We start from the raw sequence: 27,073 nt of genomic DNA, 5'->3' as shown, positions 1-27,073 counted from the left end.
TTGTCACTTAGAAATGGGACACCCCCCTTAAATGCAGATACGTCTTCAGACTGTAGGGGGCAGAATAACGTCCAGTCTGTCAACTCCAAAAAAGAATAAGAAGAAGAACACATTTACGTCAGGATTATTTATTCTGATCCGTTTGTCAGTCAAGTTATTAGGTTGTCAGTTAGTTATAAGATGATACTCATACAAATATTCAGCTGACAGTTACCACACACCACGACTTATTGAAAAGTAAACCACACCGGCCGACTATTGACAAAAGATCGTAAAAATAAAAATAAATGTTACGCAACAATGACGTCAGTAATCCATAATATGGGCCTAAACTAAGATAATACAATGGTTTTCATCATTTTTATATCTCTATTAACAAAGAAAATACTTCATTTGTAGCGTACTTGTTTCGCTGCTTTCGACGCCATCTTTCTTATGAGAAAACACGCAATGCATTCTGGGTAGCCCTTGCTCCCAAGGGTGGTCTCGGAAAATCTCAATATTGAGGGCGATACAGCCCTTAAACTTGGCCCTCAACTTAATTTTTCTGAGAATCGGGACAGAACTTGGACTAGAGGGAGAGCACATTTTTGAGATTGAGGGTTAAAGGGACAATGTGTAGTATTTATGGGTTTATATGACCCAAAATCCACTCTTTTATACATATTATGTGCTCCTGCATTGTCTAGTCGCTGTATAATAGTTTTTGTTTCATTTTCGTAGTGTTTCAAAAAGTCATGTAAAATAACATGGTCGCGGGCCGCGGTTGCATAGCCACTGTTAGCAGAGAGACGCCATGTTTCTACCGGAGCCTGTAAGGACAAACGCGAGAGAACAAATCAAGCGTCTCTTTACTTGTAGCTGAAGTCCCGCCTCCTCTCTCTCCGCTTCGTCTGCTACGGCCGCGGTAGAGGACGACATTTGACCGGCTGAGGACACCGTAGCGCTCAGGGAAGGGAGGGGGTGAGCAGAGGAGCAGTTCTTTGTTGTAAATTTCCGCCTCTCCTCTAGATGTCACTATAAACTACTTATTTCCCCTTTAAGCAAGGAATTGGAATTCACCCTTTATCTCCTCTAAGGTTCTAAGTTCAGTTTATTTCATTTGTTTCGACTCCTCCTGCCTCTTTTTTTGGTGAACATTTTTACCTTCTTTTTACAGTATTTGGCTGCAGCGTCTGTTGAAGAGCGGAGGCTCTTTAATTATTTCCCGCCGCTCTCTCTGCTTCAACCTCACCGTTTTTTTTTTGTTTTTTTCTCCTCCTCCTGACCACGATAACAGTCGATTTCACTGAGCAACTTCAGAAGCAGGTGGAGAGAAGGTTGCTAGGTGCGTTGCTGAGGGATGTGATGACATCACGATGCACAAGTCCTGAGGTTCTGTCAGCTCACACTCCCACATGCTGTTTGCAGACAGACCCATTATGAATTACGGGACCCCGGGAAGTGTGTGTCTTCGCGATCGTCGTGGACCAATAACAACTCCTCGCTTGTCGCTGTCCATCTGTGGCGGTGCTGAAACATGCATCGTGTCAGCGAGGGACAGTTTGTGTTTAGTCAAACAGTTTAACCAATAACACTATAATGCATGTATGCTCCTCCTTGCAATTTTGGAGTAATTGGTAGCTCCCTGACTGCCGACCCAATTAGGGGTCGGGAAATGTATGAATTAATTTAGTTTAGGGTTAGGGTTTAAATGATTGACGCAGGACTACATGTTAGAGTGTGATATGTGAACACGTGAAGTCGTTAACCGTTTGGCCTTTGAGTAAATATTCTTGCAAGGAAAGGAATATCGCTCTGTAGACCTTTTGATGTTATTTAAAAAACGTAGATAAAGGGTACCGTCGACCCTTTGATACCCTTTGATAGATATGATAGATAAAGGGATAGGTAGGCATTTACTGGACAATGGTGGACATGGACCCCCGTTAGAAGCCGTGCTGCTAGGTTTGGTGTGAAAAGGTTCTTTCACCGTTATGTTACGGTTCAATCTATAGATCGTCTCACAATTCACAACCTGGAACATCAAGGGAACATTTCTATGTGTCGTTGATCCAAGAGAGGGCTTGGATATAATAATATGTGGATGGAAATGTAACCTGGATGTACAACAAGTGGAAATACATGTGCAAACCCCTCTGTAACATGACTCTTCCTTGCCTTGGTGATAGAGGAATATTGAAACAGCACATGTACGAGTCAAGCCCATAGGAATCCTGGCTATAGCTGACGACTCCGGGTCTGCTTTGGAATTAAAGTTTACGTTTGCCACTACAGTCTAATTCCATATTATTGTATTTTGTCCTGTTCATCTCATTATTTCTTTGGAACTTTGGGTGGAAAAAATGTGTTGTTCTCTTCCTGTTTTACTTACAGTTCATGACGTTGTCACTGTTGTCTTCGTAGCTTGACCAGAGCCATTATTTTCCTCCGTCCAGTCCAGATATCCTCGTCCGGACGTGGTACTGACATACACACAGACGCTATGTTGAAATTGTTACATTTGGTTGTGTGCATCTGAAAAAAAACTTTAGAAGCCGAGTGAATAAATGCTCTACTTCCGCTGCTGTAACACAAAATAAGACTTTTAATCATGAGAAACCAAAGAAATCATGAGGTGATATAAGTGTTGATATTGTCTGTAAAGTCGCTAAATATGCACACGGAAACGGCACGAACAGTAAACTTAAAGGCGCCATATGTAAGAATGTGGCCAAAAACGGTTACTACACTCAAATTCACTCAAATACCGAGGTCTTTTTTTGGTTTCGTTTCCTCCGCCAATGTAGCTCAGACGTAACTGGCAGCCCCCTGGTTGCTCGGCAGCTGAGACTCTACTGACTGCAATGATTGGTAGACGGTGGTAGGTGGCGCCACATGCCAAAACATAATTTCACAACATAAACATGATTTGCAGTCTGCAAAATATATTTTTTAATGCAAATATTTTGTCTGTACTGTTGTTGTTGGTGAGTTCAGTTTGTTATATGAACATTATTCCTGAGTCTCTGTGACATATTAGGAGGATTTTATGTAGTGTGCGAAATACCCATTAATAATTGGGGGGTCCCATCTCCCATTTGTTGTGCAATACTGTTTCACCACCACAGGTGCCACCCTGCAGTATTGGCTATCTTCTTCCCTTTCAGATGTGGGCTTGTGTGGGCCTTTTCCACAGGGCCATTTGGAAAGCAATTAATTAAAACATTAAATTACAAATAAAATAATTTGCATTTTGTGTGGTCATAAAGGATAAGAAAGCATGCAAAGTATAGTATGTATGTAGATCATATAAAACTGAAATCAGAAAAATCCAATGACTGTCACATGTTTAGACCACCCTCAAATTTTGCCTTTGAGGCTTTCAGGGGGTCTCAAGTGTTGATCAGGGGGGTCTAGCACATTTTATTATTTTATGGCCAGTTGCTTTAGATTTATTACATAATGTACCTTTAAACAAACAGACATTATTTCCCTTTCTTTTCCTCTGGCTCTGGCTAATAACGCAAAATAACCGCGCCGTGCCGAGGTGTGCCACGCTAGTGGGAAACGCATCACAACCCCTTCCACTGTATTTCATTCCATTTATATATATATATATATATATATATATATATATACATTTATTTAGTTTAATTTGTAATCATTATTTTTCATTGAGTCCTCTCGTGATGTTAATTCCTTTAGATCAGATGGGAGGGGCCTCGGGAACGTCCCTCCCTCTAATAGTCTGGCTCCGCCCCTGACGTTGTTGACTGACTGGTCTGGCCACCAACTTCCGGAGAAACTTTAAGGGGGGTAAAAAAAAAAAAAAAAAAAATAATAATAATAACAAACATGTATTGACTCTGCTGTTTTGTGTCAGCGCAGCGCAGCAGCCTCCAGCTGAGCATCACACACACACACACACACACACACACACACACACACTGATACTGCTGTCAAACCACGCTGCTGCACTGATGTGCACACACACACGCACACTCACACACACATTACGCACACACACACACACGCTTCCCCTCCTTCCTGCATCATAGCCCGCTGTTCCCATCATCATCATCATCATCATCATCATCATCACACGTTCACGTAATGCTCCCGTGAACAAGCTGACTTGTTAGAAAATGCTCGAGGAGCTTAAACCGCTCTGATAGCGCGCGCTGCTGCTGCTGCTGCTGCTGCTGCTGTCTGTCTGCAACCAAACACACGTCCTCGGTGGAATCATCCAGAGAAAAGTGAAGCTCGCACCACGGGAAATAATCCCAGATTAAGACGAAGGCGAGTGGATTATTCACCATTTGCCTGTTGACTTCAGTGAAGGTAAGTGGACACTGTTTTTGTTTTTCACATCACATTTTTTTTTTTTTTTTTGAAGTGAAGTGAAGGAATCTCTCTGCGGGAGGAAAGTGTGTGTCCTCTTTGTGCACGTTTGTCACAAGTAATGTTTGTTGGTGAAAACTTTTACGCATCGTTTTTTTGCGCACGCGTTTGCTCGGGTTTTTTCTATATGCGATAAATCCGCGCGTGCAGCTTCGTCCTCAGTCCAAACCTGGATAATGATGATGATGATGATGATGATGCGCAAATCATCCACTGCCTTCATCTGTCAAACTCATCATTATGACGACTTCATTCACAATAAAAGCATCGCATTTTTACACTCGTCGTTCACGAAAGAAGTCTCGTGAAGGAAAGAAAGAAAGAAGAAGAAGAAGAAGAAGAAGAAGAGTGAGTAAAGCGCGCTCCAGTCTTTACATAATCCGGCTCTTGTTGCACTCAGACTGCAGCACTTCTTGAGTTCACAGTCTCACAGTCTCGCGGTGTCCCTGCCTCCTTTTATTGTCGTTATTTGTCATCATTTCACAACCAACAAGCTTGTGATCGCAGTACACACTTAATTGCATGGTGCCTGAACCCACACACACACACACACACACACACACAGAAACAGACACACACTCACACACACACACTGGTTTCCATCACTTCAGAATACATTGCATTGTCTTACATTAATTTCCTGGAGACTAACCCACAATAACTACTGTCCTTTAACCTCAATCTAACATTAAAGCATGTCTTTGCCGTAAAATGAAGTCATTTACATGATTACATATTGATTGTTGTCCCCATAACGGAAGACAAGTTCCACATAATCTGACAGATTTAGGTCCCGCCGGTCCCCACGACATAAGGAATACCAGGTACACGCACGCACACTCACACATGTTCGCGCAGCTGACCTCGCAAGGACCTCACATTGATTTTTTTGCACAGAGCCTATAACCAGTTAATCCCAATCACACAAATCCACATCATCTGACTGATTTAGGTCCCCGCGACGTAAGGAATACCAAGGTAAACGCACGCACACTCACACATGTTTGCGCAGCTGTCCTTACAAGGACCTCACGTTGATTTTGCACAGCCTTACAAAGTCTAACCAGTTAATCCCAATCACGCTTTAACCTTAATCTAAATCTTAAAACACGTCTTCATCTTAAAATGTAGTCATTTACATTATTAGGACTTGGTTTTTGTCCCCATAAGGAAGACAAGTCCCCATAATCTGACTGATTTAGGTCCCCACGACGTAAGGAATACCAGGTAAACGCACACATACACACACAGGACCTCACATTGATTGATTTTGCACAGTCTAACACCTTAACCTTAATCTAATCTTAACACGTGTTCACTTTAAAATGAAGTCATTTACTTTATTCAGACTTGGTTTTTGTCCCCATAATGTGACAGTGTGTGAACAGATGTAGGTCCCCACAACATAAGGAATACCAGGTACACACACACACACACACACAGGTTCACGCAGCTCTCCTTATAAGGACCTCACATTGATTTACATTGATTTTGGCACAGCCTCACGACGCCTAACCAAGTTAATCCCAATCACACCTTAACCTTAAAACCTAAAAGAAAACGGGGTTCTGCCTCACTAGGACCAGGTTTCGGTCTCACACTACCACACACACACACACACACACTCACACATATAGTTAGTGCTCGTCCTCTTCGTGAAAAAACAAAAACGTGTGAAACTTGCGAGGAGGACGGATCAGATTTCCTTTTATCCGTTGCCGAAATAGATTTTTGATCGAATCACGGGGGCCACCGCATAGGGAGCTCATCGTGTTTAATATATAAACTGTGCACACACACGCACACACACACACAAACAAAAGTTTGTTGGTTTGTGAGGCAGTGGAGGACACGCGAGACAACAACACACAACAGGAAAAATAGTTATTTGTTCTTGTACGAGTGTGATAGATTGAGATTATTCGGATTATTTCTTTAGAATCGAGTCCGAGCTTTAAAAAGAGACAAACTCTGCTGCTCTTCTTTTAACAAGCTTATGATTTATACATTTCTAGTTTCTGGTGAGAATGAAAGTCTTTTCGTTTAGACACCAAACTTCACGCTGCATCGTGACTGGATTACCCCTTTTTTATTCAGTTGCTGACAGATTACAGGGACGCACAGATGAATGTGGGGGAAATAATCTCATTTTGTTGTCGTCTTTATGTCTGTTTTGTCAACGACTGCTGACTTTAGGGGAAAGTGTTGACTGCGTCGCTGTGATGTCATCGAAGGGAGAAAAAAAATCAACGACGTGGAAAAAAGATTGTCACGAGGACCCCGCCCCGAAAAATAAAAATCCTAATCCCCCCCCCTCCGCCCCCCCATTTTAAACTTGAGTTTTGCTGCAATGCCACTCATGACTGGAGACACGGCAGCTCAATCTCATGTATTATTTAATCCAGCGTGCCGTCACGGAATCAAACCGTACACATGCATGTTTGTGCGCAGCGTCTTTTTTCTCGTGCTGTCAAATGTTTTTGTTTTTTTATGTATCATTTTTTCTCCAAATGAAAGCAAATTGAGTTCCAGTCACACGGAGTGGCGGCGGCGGCGGTCTTTGTGGATGAGCGCGCGGGGAGCCGTTTTTCTGTGCACACAGTACCGTGGTGGTGCATTACTGTAGAACTTGGTCGCCATGGCAACAAAACAACATCAAGAAAGAAGGAGCCCCGGTTAGATGAGCCGGCAATTGCCTAAAGAGATGAATGGGTTAGACACGGCCGAGCACAAAAGCTGTTTCGCGATTCACAATATTCTTCACCTCTGGTGGACGAAGAAAACGCTCGATTCTGAAACAAAACGTCCTCGAAATCTGAGCGTTCACAACCAGCGTTTAAAGTGACGGTGAGGTCTTTAAATGAGGCTTTACAGGATTGAGGATCTGGCTCACACACGCTCTCACCACCATCTGCCCCCTATCACCGAGCCTCTTCCCTTTGAAGAGACTCGACTGTGGCCAGATCCACAGCTCCGGCTCTGGCTCTGGCTCTGGCCCACCGCCGCCACCGTATCTGACTTTAATCGAGGGAAGAAAAAAAAACACACGGGTTCTAAAATAGCACTGGGGAATTATTTATTTGATTACGAGCCCCTTTGTATACGTCGTCACGTGATGGAAACACAGGACACAAAGCGTGTTTTCTTTATTTAAAAAAATCTGTCTGAGGGAAAAGAGAAATGGCTTCGATTTTTAGTGAGAAGGAGCTTTTTTATTTTTTATTTTACATTTATTTGAATTTCCGGACGTATTTGTTCAATATCGACCTCTGTGAGTGTCTCCGTCTTCCTTTAAGAGCGAGAGTCGTGCAGGACGGCGTGGCCTTGACGCCGAGCACTTTTGATCCTCGTCGGTGTGCTGTAGTTCTTTTAATCCAATGAGTGAATAAATGATTGACTTAATTCTTGTTTGTCTATAATGTAATTTCGTCTTTTTTTTTGTTCAGTTCATTATGTTCTCACACCTGTTCTCACACTTCCTATCCAATCTATTGTTGGGTATTTTTCGGGTTATCAAGCTTGTAATCTGAAGATTCCTCCCTATTTTTCTGTATGGACACTGAATGGCTTATAATCCACTTTTCTCCCCACACCAAAGATTTTCCATCACTACAGTCAGACGTTGTTAATCCACCACCGTCTCCTCTCGTCAGTTCAAATGTTATTATAGTGAATTCGTGCGTTTTGAAATCCTCCGTTCGGATTCACCTATGTGACAAATAACCAAACACGGAAGCAGACGACCAGGGCGTGACGGTGTAAAGCCCAATTTATACTCCTGCGTAAAGTGCTCTGCGTAGGTTACGCAGAGTCCTCAGCGTCGACGCAGAACCTGTTGTAGAGTCTCTGCGTCGTCTCCGGCTGCACGGAATATTTTTTAAGTGTCCGTCACTCCGTCAAGGGACAACGGAGACGGCAAGAGCTGCGATTGGTCCTCAGGACAGGCCGAGATAAGCTGCTCTGTGCCGGCTCACAGTGAGCACCGAGCGTCCACAGAGGGCGGAGCTGATCACCGCCGATAACGCCGCTGCCAAACTATAAATACGTCATATCTTAACACACACAGCACATGTTTAGACTCTAAATGGCCAATTTCTCGCCTCAAATTATCTTAAAACTGCGTTCCGTCACACAGAAAAGTGAGAAACGGCCACTGTTTCAACAAAGACAGTCTTTCTCTCTCGACGCCATTGCTCACTGTAGCCAAAAGCACAACAACCTTGCGCAGCGACCCCTACTGATCGGTGCGGGAAATTGCAGCGTCTATCCGTCACCACGACGCAGAAGTATAAAGGCTCGAGTGGTCTACGTGGTGACGCAGACGGATAACGCATTACGCAGTCGGAGATGTATAATGTGGCCTTTAGTGTGGGATAAAAAAAACACTGGTTTTCTTCATGGGCTTTGGTGCAGGAGAGTGAGTCTTTTGTTTCCATGTTTTTAGCATACGAACCTTACGTATCACTTCAAGCTCACGGCTCTTTCTGTTGTGTCTCCCATGCCATTTGCATGATATCTTTTTAGGTTGCCAGTCCTCACTACCGTATATTATGTAAATGGTCTGTTCTTGATAACCACTCAGAGCTGCTTTACACTGTGCCCTTCACCCATTCACACCCATTCGCTCACGCTTTCATACAGCGGCTCTATGTGCGGAGCTTGCCCAAGGAGCCCGGGAATCGAACCCCAAACCCAGATCTCTTGTTGCCCCACAACCTTTGAGTTGAAAGACAACTCACTCTACCAATGAGCTACCGTCGCCCCTAATAGTGTGTGGGGATAATAAACAAAATTCAGCATATTAAATCAGCATAGTAAAACTAAAGTCAATAAACTGGCCATTTTTGTGATTATACTTAAAATAAAGTGACACTTGTTTGGTGTAAATATCACAACTTTAATTACTGTTATAATCAAGCAATGTCAAATTCAGTTTAGGGCCCCATAAAGGCTTGGGCCGGCCCTGTTGGGATTGTTTTTCAGGAAAGTTTTTCAAATTTGGTTCAACAAACAATTATTTCCATCACCTATCAATCTGTCGAGTAATCGTTTGGTCCATAAAATGTCACACAATCTTGAAAAATATTGATCAGTGTTTGTCAAACCAGGAAATGACCAAAATGAGTTATGAAGGAGCAAAGAAACCAGACGATATTCACTTTTAAGAAGCTGAAACATCACAGAAATGGGTCTAAATTCCTTAGAAAACACTCCAAACAGTTGATGATTAATTTAGCAATCGATTAATAATCGACTTGTGCGACCACACAAAATAAGTATTTAGACACAACTCAACAAAAATAACGATATAACACACAATATAGAATGATAAGGCGATGACTTCATCGTGTGCAATCGTTGATCTTTATCGCAATCATTTAAAAGTGTAGTGCATAACAATATGACCTGGTAAACACTTCTCGCCCCTGCGCGACCTCTGCATACACACTAACGCTCCCTCAGTCACTGTTTTTCAGATGAAGGATGCACATAAAGTGTCGTTATTATGTTCGATTCACGCAAAAACCACAACAGAGGCAGAATAGCATCGAAAATCACCCCAAAATTTATAGGCACCGCAGCTTCAACGGAGTAAAACACCTCATCGGAGTAGGAGGGGAGTTGAGATTGTGACTGTATAGTTCTTCTTGTAACGCTGACTTGGTTGGCAGACACATGCAGCTGCTGTGCACTAGCTCCATTCCCCCCCTTTAAAGATTTACAGGAGCTGTTGCCGTTTTCCACAGGGGTAATGTTGCTCCTGTCACTGACAGCTCTGTCTCCCATAACTCCCCACAAATATCGAGTGCGACTCATTCGACACCCAGTCACCGCATGATGTTGCCACTGTACCAAAAACTGCAGCACTTACGTTATTTTGTTTACAGCCGTGCTTTTGTGAGGAATCTTAAGTGATACTTCGACGTCCTTTCCATATTTTAAAGGGACACTGTGTAGTATTTATGGGTTTATATGACCCAAAATCCACTTTTTTATACATATTATGTGCTCCTGCATTGTCTAGTCGCTGCATAATAGTGTAGTAGTTTCAAAAAGTAACATGGTCGCGGGCCGCGGTCACATAGCCACTGTTAGCAGAGAGACGCCATGTTTCTACCGGAGCCTGTAAGGACAAACGCGAGAGAACAAATCAAGCGTCTCTTTACTTGTAGCAGAAGTCCCGCCTCCTCTCTCTCCGCTTCGTCTGCTACGGCCGCGGTAGCTCCGCCCTCTCCCTCGCCTCACGAACCTCATCTGCTGACACGGAGAAAGACGACGAGGACGACATTTGACCGGCTGAGGACACCGTAGGGCTCAGGGAAGGGAGGGGGTGAGCAGAGGAGCAGTTCTTCGTTGTAAATTTCAGCCTCTCCTCTAGATGGCACTATAAACTGCTTACTTCACCTTTAAAGGTGCCATATGTAAGAATGTGGCCAAAAACAGTTACTACGTTCAAATTCAAAATACCGATGTCTTTAAGGTTTTTGGTTTTTTTGACGTAACTGGCAACCCGTGGTTGCTCGGCAGCTGAGACTCTACCGACTGCAATGATTGGTAGGTGGCGCCACATGCTAAAAACGTGATTTCAAATATGAAATATGTGATTTGTTATATGAACATTATTCCTGAGTCTCTGTGACACATTAGGAGGATTTTACGGCCAGTTGCTTTAGATTTATTACATAATGCACCTTTAAGCGTTAAAAAAACGGCACAATCGTGAACCCATAGCAACAAAAGAGGCAAAAAACACTGACGTTTGGCTTTGACCTGGTCCCGAACTGTGGTTTGTTTCTTAGTGTAACGTAAGCACAATTTGCCAAAACTGATGATTTTTTTAAACTGAGAATGAAGCATTTTGCATGGTTTGCAGAAAAGTAAAAAAAAAAAAAAAAAAAAACATTTTTTTTTTTTACTGGAAGACCAGGCTGACTGGATTTGAACCCTTGAACCTCGGGGCAGTATTTGCAAAGTGCTCTCACTGCAGATTCTCTCTCCTCGTCCTGTCTTGGTCTCATCAGCCATGAATGCTCTAAAAAAAACCAACCTTTTTTTATTTTTTCCATTAAATTATGCCGACAAATAGATTAATATTGAAGGAATTATGCAGTTTATTTTCCGTTGTTTGTTAATCGGGGTTAATGTGTCGCGTACGTGCTGTTGTTCCCTCAACACAGAGAACCGTTTTCATTTCATGCCGCCGCTGGAAAACTAGATCAAACTTGACTTGAAATTTTTAAATGTGTTAATGAAACAGCAACAGCTTTGCCTTTTCTTTTTCTTTTTTCTTCATTAATTCCCCTCAGGGACGCAGTCACAGTGAAGTTTTCTCGTCGCCAAGCGTCTGCAGAGACTGACTGTCATTCCCATTAATGAAGAACACTTTCATTCAGATATTTTCGGAGGACAGAGATAAAAGAAGTCTGATTCAGCAATAGTCAAGTGCCTCCTATCTGTTTCTTCTTCTTCTTCTTTTTATGGAATCTTTCATCGAAAAGGAGGAAAAACAAGCACGCAAAAAACATTCCGCCTCACTTGTCACAGTCAGTGTTTCGTGTTTGGTGCAGTGTGAGCTTCCACGAACAGGTGTAGAGATCTGTCGTTCATTTTTAAAGTGACGATCGCTCTAAACGGGTCCAACATTAGCTTTTTTTTCCTTATTTTACTCAACATATTGTTTGTAATGTTGAAAATGCAGTGGTCACAGTGAGAGAAAGAGACCCATTTTTCTGATTTTGTTGAATAACACCGTGGCAAAATGCGGTCAGCTGTGGAGCTGTGTGTGCGTTCACCGTCGAATGAAGATGGACAGGGAAAAACGCAGAAGAACTAAATCGCGGCCGTACTTCTCAACAAAGACAGAGGCCGACACAGATCTCACTTCTGCTATGTCAGTGGACTCGTCAGCGTTAGCATTTAAGCTAACGGATTTTATGCTAACGCGGGGAGCGTACGTTTGTTCCCCGGGTCCTATGTTCCCTGATTTTCCTTAACGGGTCCAATAATATATAGGGATTATTTTTTCCATGATAATTTCCATGAAAGATTTTTTTTTCTTTCGCGCGTAATTTTCGTCACGGAGCTGTGGTCACGTGACGATGCGCTATATCCCCTAACCCTGTCCCTTTCCCTAACCCATAACCATAACCATAACAGTAACCGTAACGCGAGGTAGAGACCTGAAAAATCTCCGTAATAACTGAGAAACAGAGGGTTAGGGTTAGGGTTTCATAATTTCCATGAAAGATTTTTTTTTCTTTCGCACGTAATTTTCGTCGAAAGAAAATTACGTGCGAAAGTAATTTTCGTACGTAAAATTACGTGCAAATGGTCACGTGACGATGCGCTATATCCCCTAACCCTAACCCTTTCCCTAACCCTTCCCTTTTGAGGGAAAGCGGGGAACAGCTAACGGACTTTATGCTAACGCAGGGAGCGTACCTATGTTCCCGGGTCCAATAATATATGGGGATTTATTTTTCCACCATAATTTCCATGAAAGATTTTTTTTTCTTTTGCACATCATTTTCGACATAATCTCCGTAATAACTGAGAAACGGAAGCTCCCTTTTGGGGGACAGTGGGGAACATAGGGATGATGCCGCATTTAAGATAACGGATTTTATGCTAACGCGTTAGCTAAAATGTTAGCATACTTCATCGCAAAAAACAACAAACGGACGGATGACTTAGCGACACCTTGAGGCGAACAGACACAGCGGTTAAGTGTGAATTTGACTGCACAAACTTTGGCGAAAACACGACGAAAACAAAGCCATCGATCTGGTGTTGTCTTGTCTGCACTTGTGTGAGCTCAGGTCAGAGCCTGAATTAATGGCGAGTCTGAGTGGTTTCCTTGCAGGATTCAGGCAGATGGGGTGATTTAGCTGAAGTATATCACCCGAGTGCTCAAAGTGCTCCAGACTAATTGAACCCACAGCCCTCGTCTTTTAGGAAAAGGAAGACATCGTATGCAGCATTTTGATCGTGGGGGGGGGGGGGGGTATGGTTCGGTTCGGAGTAAAAGATGGCTCCCGCGTTTGTTTTCATTCACCCAGAGGAAACGTTCTCCATTATTTTCCATTTCTTTACTCGTGTAGACGTCTGGAGAAAAAAAACAAAACAAACAGCCCTGAGTAAAAAAACATTATCAAGCACGGAGTTATACTCAAATATGGGTCGAATGGAAGAAGCTCGGACCCTTTGGCTAAATGAGATGTCCTCGAAAATGGACTCGGTCGTAGGTGCTTTGTCACGTAAAAAGTAGTAGTGACTTCAGTATCATACAACACACTCGATGAATGAGTGTGATTAAAATCTCGTCGTAAAACACAGATGTGAGCTTCAGGGCAGGCGTGTTTTTAGAGATACAACAACAACAACAACTACTACTAAATCACCTCCAGGTTATGTAGAGCTGCAACTAACGACTATTTTCATCATCGATTCATCTGTCGATTATTAATCAAATACTTGTTTGGTCCAGAAAATGTTAAAAAAAAATGTTGAAATGATCATGTTCCTGAATGTCTTGTTTTGTCCAACAAATGGATTCTTTGTTATATGGAGCAAAACAAACCCGGAAAATATTCACATTTAAGAAGCTAAGACAAGATAAGATAAACTTTATTTATCCCCACTAAGGGGAAAAATTCACTTGTTAAAGCAGCAAAAACAACAGTTAATGTAATGCAGACAACACAAAAACAAGCAAGGGATTAAAGAAAGATAGAACAGAGAAAAGGGACTAAAGTCTATGTGCAGTTTATATACACAGAAAAAATATGGACATTATATGTAGTGAAATATGTATAGAAATATTGAAGTATCGTTGCAGGTATGCGTAAGCTGAGAAATCAGAAAACCTCATAATAATGATGAAAAAACCTTGTTTCAGTCCTAAAGTTCTGTTTTCACCCTGTAATCTGTTATTAATCTGTGTTGACAACATGCCAGTATAATTTGCCATGAAATAGCATTTTATCTACTTTATTGATAGAACTGGCAACCGCACAGTAATCTCAGGCCAGCTTTTTAAAAACAGTGAAATAACTCAATAAATAAATAAATAAATAAAACGAGATGAAAATGCACGTCGTCATATAAAGCCTCCGCGTCGACGTTTTCCCCTCTCTCTTCATAATAAAAGGTAATTCAACCACCATCTGCCTGGAGGAGAGTATCGACTGAAGCAGTTACTTCAGTACCGGTATTGGCGCGTTGGTCGGCTTCCAAACGCATAAAAAAAAAAAAAAATAAATCATGGATTATTTCTTTCCTCATCAAAGACCGACAAGATCCATGAAATCACTGTCAATAAAGAGGCTGAAACACTGGTGGGAAAAAATAAAAAATAACACTGCTCTTTTTTTATTTTTTTATTTATTTATTTATGATAAACCAACCAATTTAAATAATGTAATGTTTTTGTTCAGATCTGTGGAGACAGGATCACAGAGTCATAATGAGTCCCCTCGTGGACAGTCGCTCGCTTTATAACACAGCTCCACTAAAGGTCTCCCTGCTGATTTTACTCTATTATATACGACGTAACACGCGATGCTTTAAATTAACGCACGTTAAAGGTGAAGTAAGTAGTTTATAGTGCCATCTAGAGGAGAGGCTGAAATTTACAACAAAGAACTGCTCCTCTGCTCACCCCCTCCCTTCCCTGAGCGCTACGGTGTCCTCAGCCGGTCAAATGTCGTCCTCGTCGTCTTTCTCCGTGTCAGCAGATGAGGTTCGTGAGGCGAGGGAGAGGGCGGAGCTACCGCGGCCGTAGCAGACGAAGCGTAGAGAGAGAGGAGGCGGGACTTCCGCTACAAGTAAAGAGACGCTTGATTTGTTCTCTCGCGTTTGTCCTTACAGGCTCCGGTAGAAACATGGCGTCTCTCTGCTAACAGTGGCTATGCAACCGCGGCCCGCGACCGTGTTATTTAACATGACTTTTTGAAACACTACGAAAATGAAACAAAAACTATTATACAGCGACTAGACAATGCAGGAGCACATAATATGTATAAAAAAGTGGATTTTGGGTTATATAAACCCATAAATACTACACAGTGTCCCTTTAACTTCCAGCTTTACGTAACGCAGTCCCTTTGTTTTGTTGCCCCTGCGGATTTTTTACCTTTTTTTTTTTACGTCAGATATCTCTGTGCTCTGTGATCGGGTCTGGACTGAGACTCCAGACATCACCTCAGTCAGATTCTCTCTCTCTACTCCCACTCTTCTTGTGCTTGGCTGCCATTTCTGCTGGAAGTTGTGCCAAGAAAAAATAGAAGAGGGAAGAAAAAAATAGAAAAAAAAAAGAGTCTGTTTTTCATGCAAGCATCCCATGTCACTAGTAAAAAAAATAATAATAAAAAAAAAAAAAAGCTGCTGTGGTGGAATTGTGTAATGTTTAGTGCAGCTGAGGTGATTCAAAATGGTTCAAACGAGGCCTTGTTTGTGTTTGAGTCACCTGCAGCCGCTCAAACGTGTCCGAATGCCCTTTTTTTAAAAAGAGACAGAGCTACTGTAGCGTCTGAGAGGAACATGTTAAAGCAAATGATCCAGTGTTAGATCACCCTGTGTCTATGCAGTAGAGGAAAAAAAAAAATCAGCTACAGCATTTTGTAGCCCCGGCTGTGAAATTGGCATATAAACGTGTTAAAGGACCTCATGTTGGTGAATTTCATTTAATAGGTTTTTTTTTTTTTCGTTCTCTGCGGTGAGAAGATTCTGCTGCGCCGCTCGTACTTTAACCCTTTAGTAAGATCACGTGGCACGGATCTGTGCCGCAGGTGCACCTGTGGTAATGCGTAATAAGTCCTTATATGGACATCCTGGGGGTGTGTGTGTGTGTCTTTATAGGTCACATATTCAGGCTTTAAAAAGTCGTCTCCTTGTGTGTCGTTGAGTCAAAGTTATGATTCATTTTAGCAGTGATGTAAAGACACAATAATTGTGCAGAAGTCACAAAAGAGACGTGTTTTTCTTTTCTTTTTGTTCATAAAAACGAGTCGAGTGAACTTTGGACTGCGACGTATTTCACAAATTTCACAAATTCGATCCAATTTTAAACATTTTGAGTACTTTTTGCTCAGGTGTGTTTATATAATTGATGAAATTTAAGGTTTTTTTCATCGTTTTTTGCTTAAGTTGTACTGAAAAAAAGGCTAGAAAACACTCTAATTGCACATTCTTATATCCTCTGTATACACTCTTAGAAATAAGGGTTCCAAAAGGGTTCTTCTACAAGGGCTGAGGTTCTACCTGGAACCATTTGCTTCGGAAAAACCCTTTCCTGAAGAAAGGGTTTTTCAAGGTTTCTTGGTAACACAAATGGTTCCAGTAAGAACCATTTTGAGCCAGAGAACCCTTTAAAACCCCTTTCCTGAATAAAGTGTTTTAAAAGGTTTCTTGGTAGAACCTTTATGAAAAGGTTCTACCTGGAGCCAAAAAGGGTTCTCCAATGAGGACAAGCCGAAGAACCTTATATGGTTCTACTTAGAACTTTTATTTCTAAGAGTGTATATAGAGGTTGGGGAAGTTATGTTATGTTAAGAAATTAGATAACATGTTTTTTATTTTACCACAGAATCCATCTAGAGCTGAAACAAATGCTCGATTAATCGATTATTAATCGATAACTAAATGAATCGTCAACTATTTCTATATTTTTGATCATTTTTCATGATTAAAACAAGATTTCCGATTGTTTCAGCTTCTTAAATGTGAATATTTTCTTCATTTCTTTGCTCCACACAACAAATAAATCATTAAAAACTGAATCATTTCCACAGACAAAGACATTTGAGAACATCGTCATTTTAACGTTTTCTGACATTTTTTGGACAAAACCATTACTCGATGTACGTTTTAACACAGTAATGGGATAAAAAAGCAAGTTAAGAAATTAGATAGATGAGATAAGTTGTGTTTTTGTACCCATTGTCGGCATCAAGGAGAACTACTTTGTTGATGAGTTTCTCCAGAGATTAATAAGAAAAGATGCTGTCGTTAAAAAAAAAAAAAAAAAAAGTTTTTTGTGTTGAATTAATTGTTATATAAACGTAAATGTGTGTGTGTGTGTGTGTGTGTGTGTGTGTGTGTGTGTGTGTGTGTGTGTGTGTGTGTGTGTGTGTGTGTGTGTGTGTGTGTGTGTGTGTGTGTGTGTGTGTGTGTGTGTGTGTGTGTGTGTGTGTGTTCTTGTACTTGCGGCATACTGAGGACCAGTGAGGGTTTTTAACCAACAAAGTGAGGTCATTTTTACAGAGTGAGGACATTTTGGCCGGTCCTCACTTTGTTTTCATTGAAATCACTTCCTTAGGTTGCTATAACATGTTATACTCAATTTGTCAACAAAAAAAAAAAATTCAAATTTTGGACGACATAGTATAGTACGACGTTTTTTTCAAATTTTGGACCAAAACATTTTTGTCAAAGATTTTCTCACATTTTGGACGACATGGTATAGTATGACGTTTTGTCAAATTTTGGGTCAATTTTTTTTTGTCAAATTTTGGACCAAATTTTTTTTTTCAATTTTTTTTTCAACTTTTGGATGATATAGTATAGTATGACGTTTTTGTCAAATTTTGGATGACATTTTTTTTTGTCAGATTTTTTCGAATTTTTGACCAAAAGTTGGGGTCAAATTTTATTTTCAAATTTTGGACGACATAGTATAGTATGACATTTTTGTCAAAATTTGGACCAAAAAAATAATAAATAAATAAAAAAAATAATCAAAAAAGTTTTCCAGCCCTTTTTGCTCTGGGGCTCCACCTGCAGACATTTTATTTTACTGCAACCAGTAGTTCTTTGTAGATGTCATAAATGAAGTAGATATTTGTAATTGTGGTGATTTATAAAGTGGAAATGCTGGTCCTCAGTATGCAGCAAGTGTGTGTGTGTGTGTGTGTGTGTGTGTGTGTGTGTGTGTGTGTGTGTGTGTGTGTGTGTGTGTGTGTGTGTGTGTGTGTGTGTGTGTATACCTCATGTCAGTGAATGTGAGATGGTTGTTCCAGTTTTCAGAGTCTGGAGTCAGTGAGTGAGATGATCAACTATGGAAAGAGTTTTTCCCAGAAAAAATAAAAAACCTGTGGAGGTGATAGATAAATAAATAATAAACAAAGGGCTACAGCTGCAGCAGTGTGGTGTGGTAAGGGGGGGGGGGGGTTCAGGTTGATGTGCAGATTCTTTTTTGGCTGTGAAAAGCAGATAGAGATGAATAATGCGAGCGCTGCCTGCTGCAGCACAGGCGCTGACTCACTGCAGAGACAGAGGCGAGAAACAAGAGTGGCAGCACTGACAGAGCTCACTGAAGATCATGTTCATTGAAAAAGTCTTTGTTCTCGTGGAGTTGTGTATTTTTGGGGCTGATTTTGCTCATCACATGTTCAGATCATATACTTGACACAAAATAGGCACAGATTATTTTTCTGTAATGCAGGGGTCTCAAACTGACGGGCCCCCCAATTGATTACATGCGGCCCCCCCACTTAATATCATGTAGAACAGGGGTTCTCAAAGTTTTGATACCTGAGGGCCAATTTAGGAACCCAACATTGGACTGAGGGCCGCCAAAGAAAAAAAAAGGGGGAAAAAAAACAGAAAGAAATCCCATTTGTAATAATTTTAATGACCAGATTGCAGTTCTACAGATTAACGTTAAGTAATATAAGCATTAATTTAATAACGCTTTACAATTTACTAGGTAATTACCCAGTATTTTGGCCATTGTTCTTACCTTCTAATTACAGGTTAATACCATGTAACACATTTCTGTTACCATATATTTACTGGGTAAATAGCTAGTAATTGGGGGCTGTAGCTACCTGCTTATTACCAGCTTATAACACAATAATACACTAAAATTCACCATATAGAAATATAGGCATATAGGCTCCTGGCACAAATTTTAATTCCAGTTGTCCACACTATTATTTATGTAATTCAAAATAAATGTCAGTTTTTGATATGAATACATTCATTTTGCATCATAAATAGTATTATTAAAGGGACAATGTGTAGTATTTATGGGTTTATATAACCCAAAATCCACTTTTTTATACATATTATGTGCTCCTGCATTGTCTAGTCGCTGTATAATAGTTTTTGTTTCATTTTCGTAGTGTTTCAAAAAGTCATGTAAAATAACATGGTCGCGGGCCGCGGTTGCATAGCCACTGTTAGCAGAGAGACGCCATGTTTCTACCGGAGCCTGTAAGGACAAACGCGACGAGAGCAAATCAAGCGTCTCTTTACTTGTAGCTGAAGTCCCGCCTCCACTCTCTCCGCTTCGTCTGCTACGGCCGCGGTAGCTCCGCCCTCTCCCTCGCCTCACGAACCTCATCTGCTGACACGGAGAAAGACGACGAGGACGACATTTGACCAGCTGAGGACACCGTAGCGCTCAGGGAAGGGAGGGGGTGAGCAGAGGAGCAGTTCTTTGTTGTAAATGTCAGCCTCTCCTCTAGATGGCACTATAAACTACTTACTTCACCTTTTAAGTATATGTGTGGTATTATTATGATGCAATATTGTGAACAGTTGTTTTTTTTTAGGCCGGCCCCCTCTTGACCACAATAGATGCGCATTGGCCCCCCCAGATCATTTGAGTTTGAGACCCCTGCTGTAAATTATTGTCTAAATAATGTTGTGTAACATTGTGTGTGTGTGTGTGTGTTGTGTGCAGGTTGTGTTGTGGCAGAGCACTGACAGGGCAGGAGCTGCCATGCCATTTGGTTGTCTGACACTCGGGGAGAAGAAGGATTACAACAATCCCTCAGAGGTGACCGACAAATATGACCTCGGACAGATTGTCAAAGCGTGAGTACGCGTCGCGTCGTCGTCGACATAAGTAACATAAATCCTTTTTTTTTTTTTTTTTGTAAAGACACCTTGGGTTCAAATATGTGACACATTCTCCTCTTTTGTGGCTCTTCTTTCTGCAGCGAGGAGTTTTGCGAGATTTTCCGGGCCAAGGACAGGAACACCTTGAAAATGTACACCTGTAAAAAGTTCCACAAAAAGGACGGGAGGAAAGTGCGGAAAGCTGCCAAGAACGAGATAATGATCTTAAAGATGTGAGTGAAAAGGGTTTTTTTTCGTTTTTTTTTATCTCCTCGTTATAATACAGTTTTACATGCCCGAGGCAGAGTCTGTCGGCGCTGCCAGTGTAATCACCGGTGATCAGCGGATTTTTCTGATTCTCTCCAAGTCGAGCACAAAAGTGTCAAATACCCTCAGAGTTTTTTTTTCTCCTTTTTTAGTGGCAATAACACAACAGTTAAGTTGAAGACTCACAGTGTATCGTGCACTTCTGAGTTGGGTGACATGTTCTTTTATTACCGTGGACATTCACAGTAGAAGCTGCAGGTTATTCTGAGTCAGACTGAAGATTGCACAGATCAGGACACCAAACCACATCCTGACAGTAAATGGAACCATTTTATACTCTGTTTGACAAATGTACTGAGACTCCTTCATTTGTGTGCCGTATTTTTCCTTAAATGTACGGTGTTATGGGACTTTTTATGGGATTACAGAGATTATTGTTGACGTTTGAGCCGATTTGTCCTTTAAATTTGCTTCAAATATTGGCAGTAACTGGATATTTTACAGTCGGAAATAGGAGGATAGTAGGAAAGATAAGAAAATAACCCAAATTAATTGAAGAAGTTGTATTTTTGTGGCAACGATGATCAGAATGAAACCTATTCTAATTACAGGATATACTGCTGCTGTTTATCCATTCACTGCAGTGTCTGATGTAAATTAACTGTCTTTTAAACCTTTTACTTCATTTTTAAGTTAATTATTTTACATTATACAAAGAAAAAAGGGGAAGAAGAGAAAAAAAAGAACACGGGAAGAGCACAGTTGAGCGATTAGTCTAAATTAAATTAAACTTTTCGAGCATCTTTTCGCCCTCTTGCTGTTAATCTCTGTCCTGTTTTTTTAATGCTTTTTAAAGGGTAAAACATCACAACATCCTTCAGCTGATCGACACGTTTGAAACCAAGAAAGAGTACTTTCTTTTTCTGGAGCTGTGAGTATCGATGTGTACTTTCCTTGACTCGTGTACATTCAACATTTCCATATTATATTATTTTTTGAAACGTGTCTGCGTCTCTTTCTCTTCAGCGCTACGGGCAGAGAGGTCTTCGACTGGATCTTAGATCAAGGCTATTACTCGGAGAGGGACACGAGCAACGTCATGAGGCAGGTGCTGGAAGCGGTGGCTTACCTGCACTCCCTGAAAATCGTCCACAGAAATCTGAAGGTGCAGTACGTTGCAACGCTGACACCTAGTGGGGGGGCAGCTGCACTGTCCCTCGTTTTTTTTTAAATTCTGTAAATTTGGTTGTGTTCCAATTCTTTCTTTCTTTCTTTCTTTCTTTCTTTGTGCACACAGTTGGAGAACTTGGTGTACTTTAACCGTCTGAAGCACTCCAAAATCGTTATCAGCGACTTTCAGCTGGCCAAACTGGAAAATGGACTCATTAAGGACCCGTGTGGAACGCCAGAATATCTTGGTATAACAGTGAAGCACACACACACACACACAAATGTTAAATAGGTTTGTTTGATAGTTTTGTGCGCGGTGGAGACAAACAAATCTTGCTGCAGCTTATGTTTTTCGTCTGGATAAATAAGTCTTGTTTGCGCCTTCAGCTCCGGAGGTGGTCGGCAGGCAGCGATACGGGCGACCCGTGGACTGTTGGGCCATCGGTGTCATCATGTACATACTGTGAGCGGCGGCGCACTGCAATTTCATCTCAATTGTTCCTGTTTTCTCATTTGAATTTACATGATTGCTTTTTTTTGCAGGTGCAGCCGCGGTAATTTGCCGTGGGAATAATACACAATACGACTTCTGCGTATGGACGTCCTGGGGGTGTGTGTGTGTGTGTGTGTGTGTGTGTGTGTGTGTGTGTGTGTGTGTGTGTGTGTGTGTGTGTGTGTGTGTGTGTGTGTGTGTGTGTGTGTGTGTGTGTGTGTGTGTTTATAGGTCACATATTCAGGCTTTAAAAAATGTATTGTTGAGTCAAAGTTATGATTTATTTTATTTAGCATTTTCAGTAGTGATTTAAAGTAGCTATAATTGTGCAGAAGTCACAAATTGGATGGGTTTTTCTTTCCAGATTTCACAAATTAACTCCGATTTTAAACATTTTGAGTACTTTTTGCTCAGGTGTGTTTATATAGTTGGTCAAAATGATTCTTTTTTTCATCAGATTGCCAGAAAAAGTATAGAAGACACTCTATATTGCACATTCTTATAACCGTAAAATATGTATATTTTTAACCCTTACTGTTCCATTACTATGTTTAAACATACAGTATTCACTCTTAGAAATAAGGGTTCCAAAAGGGTTCTTCTACAAGGGCTGAGGTTCTACCTGGAACCATTTGCTTCTGAAAAACCCTTTCCCAGAAGAAAGCGTTTTTCAAGGGTTCTTGGTAACACTAACGGTTCCAGTAAGAACCATTTTGATCCAGAGAACCCTTTAAAACCCCATTTTAAAAGGGTTCTTGGTGGAACCTTTATAAGAAATGTTCTACCTGAAGCCAAAAAGGGTTCTCCTATGAGGACAAGCCCAAGAACCATATATGGTTCTACTTAGCACTTTTACTGTATCTCTAAGAGTGTATACAGAGACTATAAGAATGTGCAATATAGAGTGTCTTATATCCTTTTTTTCAGCACAACTAAGACAATCTGATGAAAAAGAAAAACATTTTTCACCAATTATATAAACACACCTGAGCAAAAAGAACTCAAAATGTTTAAAATTGGATCGAATATGTGAAATTTGTGAAATACGTCACAGTTCAAAGTTCACTTGACTCGTTTTTGTGAACAAAAAGAAAAGAAAACATGTCTATTTTGTGACTTCTGCACAATTATTGCTACTTTATATCATGACTAAAAATATGAAATCATAACTTTGACTCAACAACTTTGACTCAACAACACATAAGAAGACACATTTTTTAAAGCCTGAATATGTGGCCTATAAAGACAGACCCCCAGGATGTCCATATAAGGAGTTGTGTGTTATTCCCACAGCACCGTGCACTAAGGGTTAAATTAAACATAATCATGTAAAATAGCGGCCAAAATGCTCTGTGTTCTAAGTCTTTTTCCTTTTCTCCACAGTCTGTCTGGGAACCCTCCGTTCTACGACGACGCCGAAGAAGACGACTCTGACAATCGTGACAAAAACCTTTTCCTGAAGATTTTGTCCGGGGACTACGAATTTGATTCACCGTACTGGGACGATATATCAGATTCTGGTAAGAGACGATATCAATCAAGGGCACTTTTCGTAGCGGTGTAACTGCATTTACGCCGATCACAGTTATTGGAAAAAAAAACGCGACTCCTGCACCGTTGATGTTTTTCCTCTCCTGTGCTTTTCAGCCAAAACCTTAGTGGCATCTTTGATGGAAGTGGATCAAGACCAGCGTCTGACTGCACAGGAGGCCATAGCTCATGAATGGTAAAAAAAAGAAAATACAATTTGTCAAAAAATACTGGGACTGGTACGACCAACACAGCGGTTATTAATCACGCCGTATAGGTGCCGCAAATCTAATAATATGCTGGAAAATGTTTTCTTTATTCCTTCTCTTAGGATTTCTGGAAACGCGGCCTCAGACAAGAACATAAAGGATGGTGTTTGTGCACAGATAGAGAAGAACTTTGCCAAAGCTAAGTGGAAGGTATTGCTTCTCATATATCTTATTTCTGCTCCTATATATATATATATCGTTATTTATCACGTGTCTGTGTTGTGTTCATGGCCTCAGTGTCAGGACTGCAGTGCAGAGTTTATTTGAAATGGCCTGGATTTTTTAATACTCTCTTAATGAAAATGTGTTATAGATTTTCCTATAATATAAACACACTTTTAAACAGTCTCGTTCAAACACATTATAAAATCAGGCGTTTGGAACGCCCACGTTTTAGTGACATCAGTACAAATATTGCTCACATGAGAAATAATTGAGAAAAATAGGATAAATAGTTGATTATAAAATGAATACAAACATTAAATGAATTAACATATTTACAGTATATAGAAAAAAGTATTTACAGTATATACAGAGGTTATAAGAATGTGCAATATAGAGTGTCTTATATCCTTTTTTTCAGCACAACCTCTGCAACCTGATGAAAAAAAAAATTACTCAAAATGTTTAAAATCGGCTTGATATTTGTGAAATATGGAAATACGTCACAGTTCAATGTTTTTATGAACGAAAACAAAATAAAAACGCTCTATTTTGTGACTTCTATACACAATTAGTGCTACTTTATATCACTTCTAAAAATGCGATATAAAATTAATCATAACTTTGTCTCAACAACACATGAAAAGAGGGAAAAATACACAGTTTTAAAGTCTAAATATGTGACCTATAAACACACGCCCCCAGGATGTCCATATAAGGAGTTGTGTATTATTCCCACGGCAAATCTCCATGGGATTTAAGGGTTATAACAGTTAAAACAGTTTTTGGCGGGAAAATATTCTCGCTGCTGTGTTCGTCTTGTATATAAAGTATAGTGCTGGTTAACAGCGTCCACGTTAACGCACATTGATGCAAGACGTGTTTCCGCGACGACTAACTGAAAAAAGACGCGTGTGACGACATTACGTTTACTCCATTAGCTGCGTTAGCTCCTTTAGCGCCGTTAGCGCGCCTACAGTCGAACTGGAGCGATCTGTTTATTGAACGGAAAGAGCAGCGCTACAAACAAGTAGCGTACCTGTGTACTGCGTACGTGTGCCTCTGTTTTTAAAGTTCGGTGTTACTTTCGAGACTCATTTTAACAATCGAGAGTCACGTGTCATGCGTTAACGTTGCCGCCGTTAACGCCGTTAGCCACCGTTAACGCGTTAACGTTGACCCAAACACTAAAATGTATACATCTGTTTGAATCCCTCACAGAAAGCCGTCAGAGTGACCACCCTCATGAAGAGGCTGCGAGCGTCTGAGCAGGGTGAACCCGGGGCAGGGGCCGCCGCCGCCGACCCCAACACGCCGGGCGGCGCCCCTGCCGCCGCGACGCCCCTCGCCGCCAGCATAAAGGCAGCGCTCAGCGAAAAGGCTCCCGAAACACAGACTGCCACCATCACCACTCTCACCCTGCCCAGCGCGGCGCGACAGGACGAGCAGCCTCAGACCAGGTGCAACGGCGACGTCCCCCAGATGTTGCCACAGAGAAAGGCCGAGTAGGCGTCGGGGGGGTCAAAGTCGTGGGTAAGAAGAAGAAGAGGAGGACCCTCTTTGCCATCTGAGAAGCACACCCAGTGCAGTACAGCCATAAGTTTGGCATGATGATACCATATCTGTGATGTTCGGCTATCCCCAGTTTGCAGAATAATTTCACGCCCATGCATTTCATCCCTTTTTCGCTCTCCTGTACTGGTTAGTCTATTGAGTAGTGTTCTCTAGTCTCCCCTTGTTATTTTATGTACAAGTCCCTTTAAAGATAGTTGCAAAGTAGCTCTTCTGTTCCCCCCCCCCCCCCTTTTCCTTAAGACTTTAAAAAAAAGAAGTGTAATTTAGTGAAATCTCTCCATCTTTTATTCGTCCAGCTCATTGTATATAGTTGTGTTTGTCCGTTCTGGAAAAAAAATGTGCTAGTTTTTAGCCGCAGAACTTAACAATTCATGTGAGTTCATGTCTTGTGACTTAAAATTATGAGTTGAGAGAGTTTTGTAAATTGATCAACGTCAAGGTTTGATTTCAAGAAATACTAAAATAAAAGTATATTTAAAGGTGCCATATGTAAGAATGTGGCCAAAAACGGTTACTACGTTCAATTTCAAAATTTTAAAAAATTATATTTTCTGACGTAACTGGCAGCCCGTGGTTGCTCGGCAGCTGAGACTCTACTGACTGCAGTGATTGGTAGACGGCGGTCGGTGGGGCCACATGCCAAAACATGATTTCAAAACGTAAACATGATTTGCAGTCTGCAAAATATTTCTTTTAATGCAAATATTTTGTCTGTACTGTTGTTGTTGGTGAGTTCAGTTTGTTATATGAACATTATTCCTGAGTCTCTGTGACATATTAGGAGGATTTTATGATTTATTACATAATGCACCTTTAAAGACGTTTTAGAGACCATACCTCAAATTAGGATACAGGGAATTGCATCATGATCATTTAATTTCGTTTGCCTTGATTAATTTAAAAAAAAGTATATTTAAAAAACATAAAATATTTAGACACAATTCACGATTCGACGCCCTGGAAAGATATCTCCTGGTTTTTTTTCAGCGCAGCGTAACTTTTAGACAACTTAGAATTTTAAGGCACGAAGAAAGTCTATTTTTAAGTTAAAGTGCCTTAATATTTGTTGCTGTAGTGTTTTAAAAGAAAACTTGATGATTATGCTTAGTTCTTTCTTTTCTTTTATACGTTTTAGCCTCTTTCCTTTGCCTCCTCCTCTGTTTAGTCTGACGCTGTTGTACTGAAGCTTGTATTACGTCCACTCTTCACACTTCATTTAAAAAAAACTAACAAAAAAACACACAGAGAAAACTATAGGTTTAGAGCATTTCCTATGTGGAGTGATGTTTTTAGCTGTTATTGTGTTGTCACTTGTAACCAGTAAAGAAATACAGAGTTTATTGCCCAGTCCCTATACTGTACTGCTATGTATATTTGC

General features: G+C 40.9%; 1 protein-coding gene across 1 annotated transcript; it reads left to right on the top strand.

Annotated features, from left to right (window-relative positions):
• Nucleotides 1-20,101: 20,101 nt before the first annotated feature.
• Nucleotides 20,102-25,629, top strand: LOC310929739 (caM kinase-like vesicle-associated protein; the record flags this gene model as incomplete). Its single annotated transcript, XM_083892585.1, has 10 exons — nt 20,102-20,205; nt 20,331-20,462; nt 21,353-21,427; nt 21,523-21,661; nt 21,794-21,914; nt 22,054-22,129; nt 23,543-23,679; nt 23,807-23,885; nt 24,021-24,108; nt 25,342-25,629. The coding sequence occupies exons 1-10, from the start codon at nt 20,111-20,113 to the stop codon at nt 25,627-25,629; spliced, it is 1,230 nt and encodes a 409-aa protein (XP_083748711.1). The 5' UTR covers nt 20,102-20,110.
• Nucleotides 25,630-27,073: the final 1,444 nt, after the last annotated feature.

The sequence above is a fragment of the Microchirus variegatus genome (genome assembly GCF_963457635.1).
Source record: "Microchirus variegatus genome assembly, chromosome: 7".
In the NCBI taxonomy this organism is placed as follows: Eukaryota; Metazoa; Chordata; class Actinopteri; order Pleuronectiformes; family Soleidae; genus Microchirus; species Microchirus variegatus.
The sequence above is the reverse complement of the archived record's forward strand: the minus strand, read 5'-3'. Positions and strand labels throughout refer to the sequence as shown.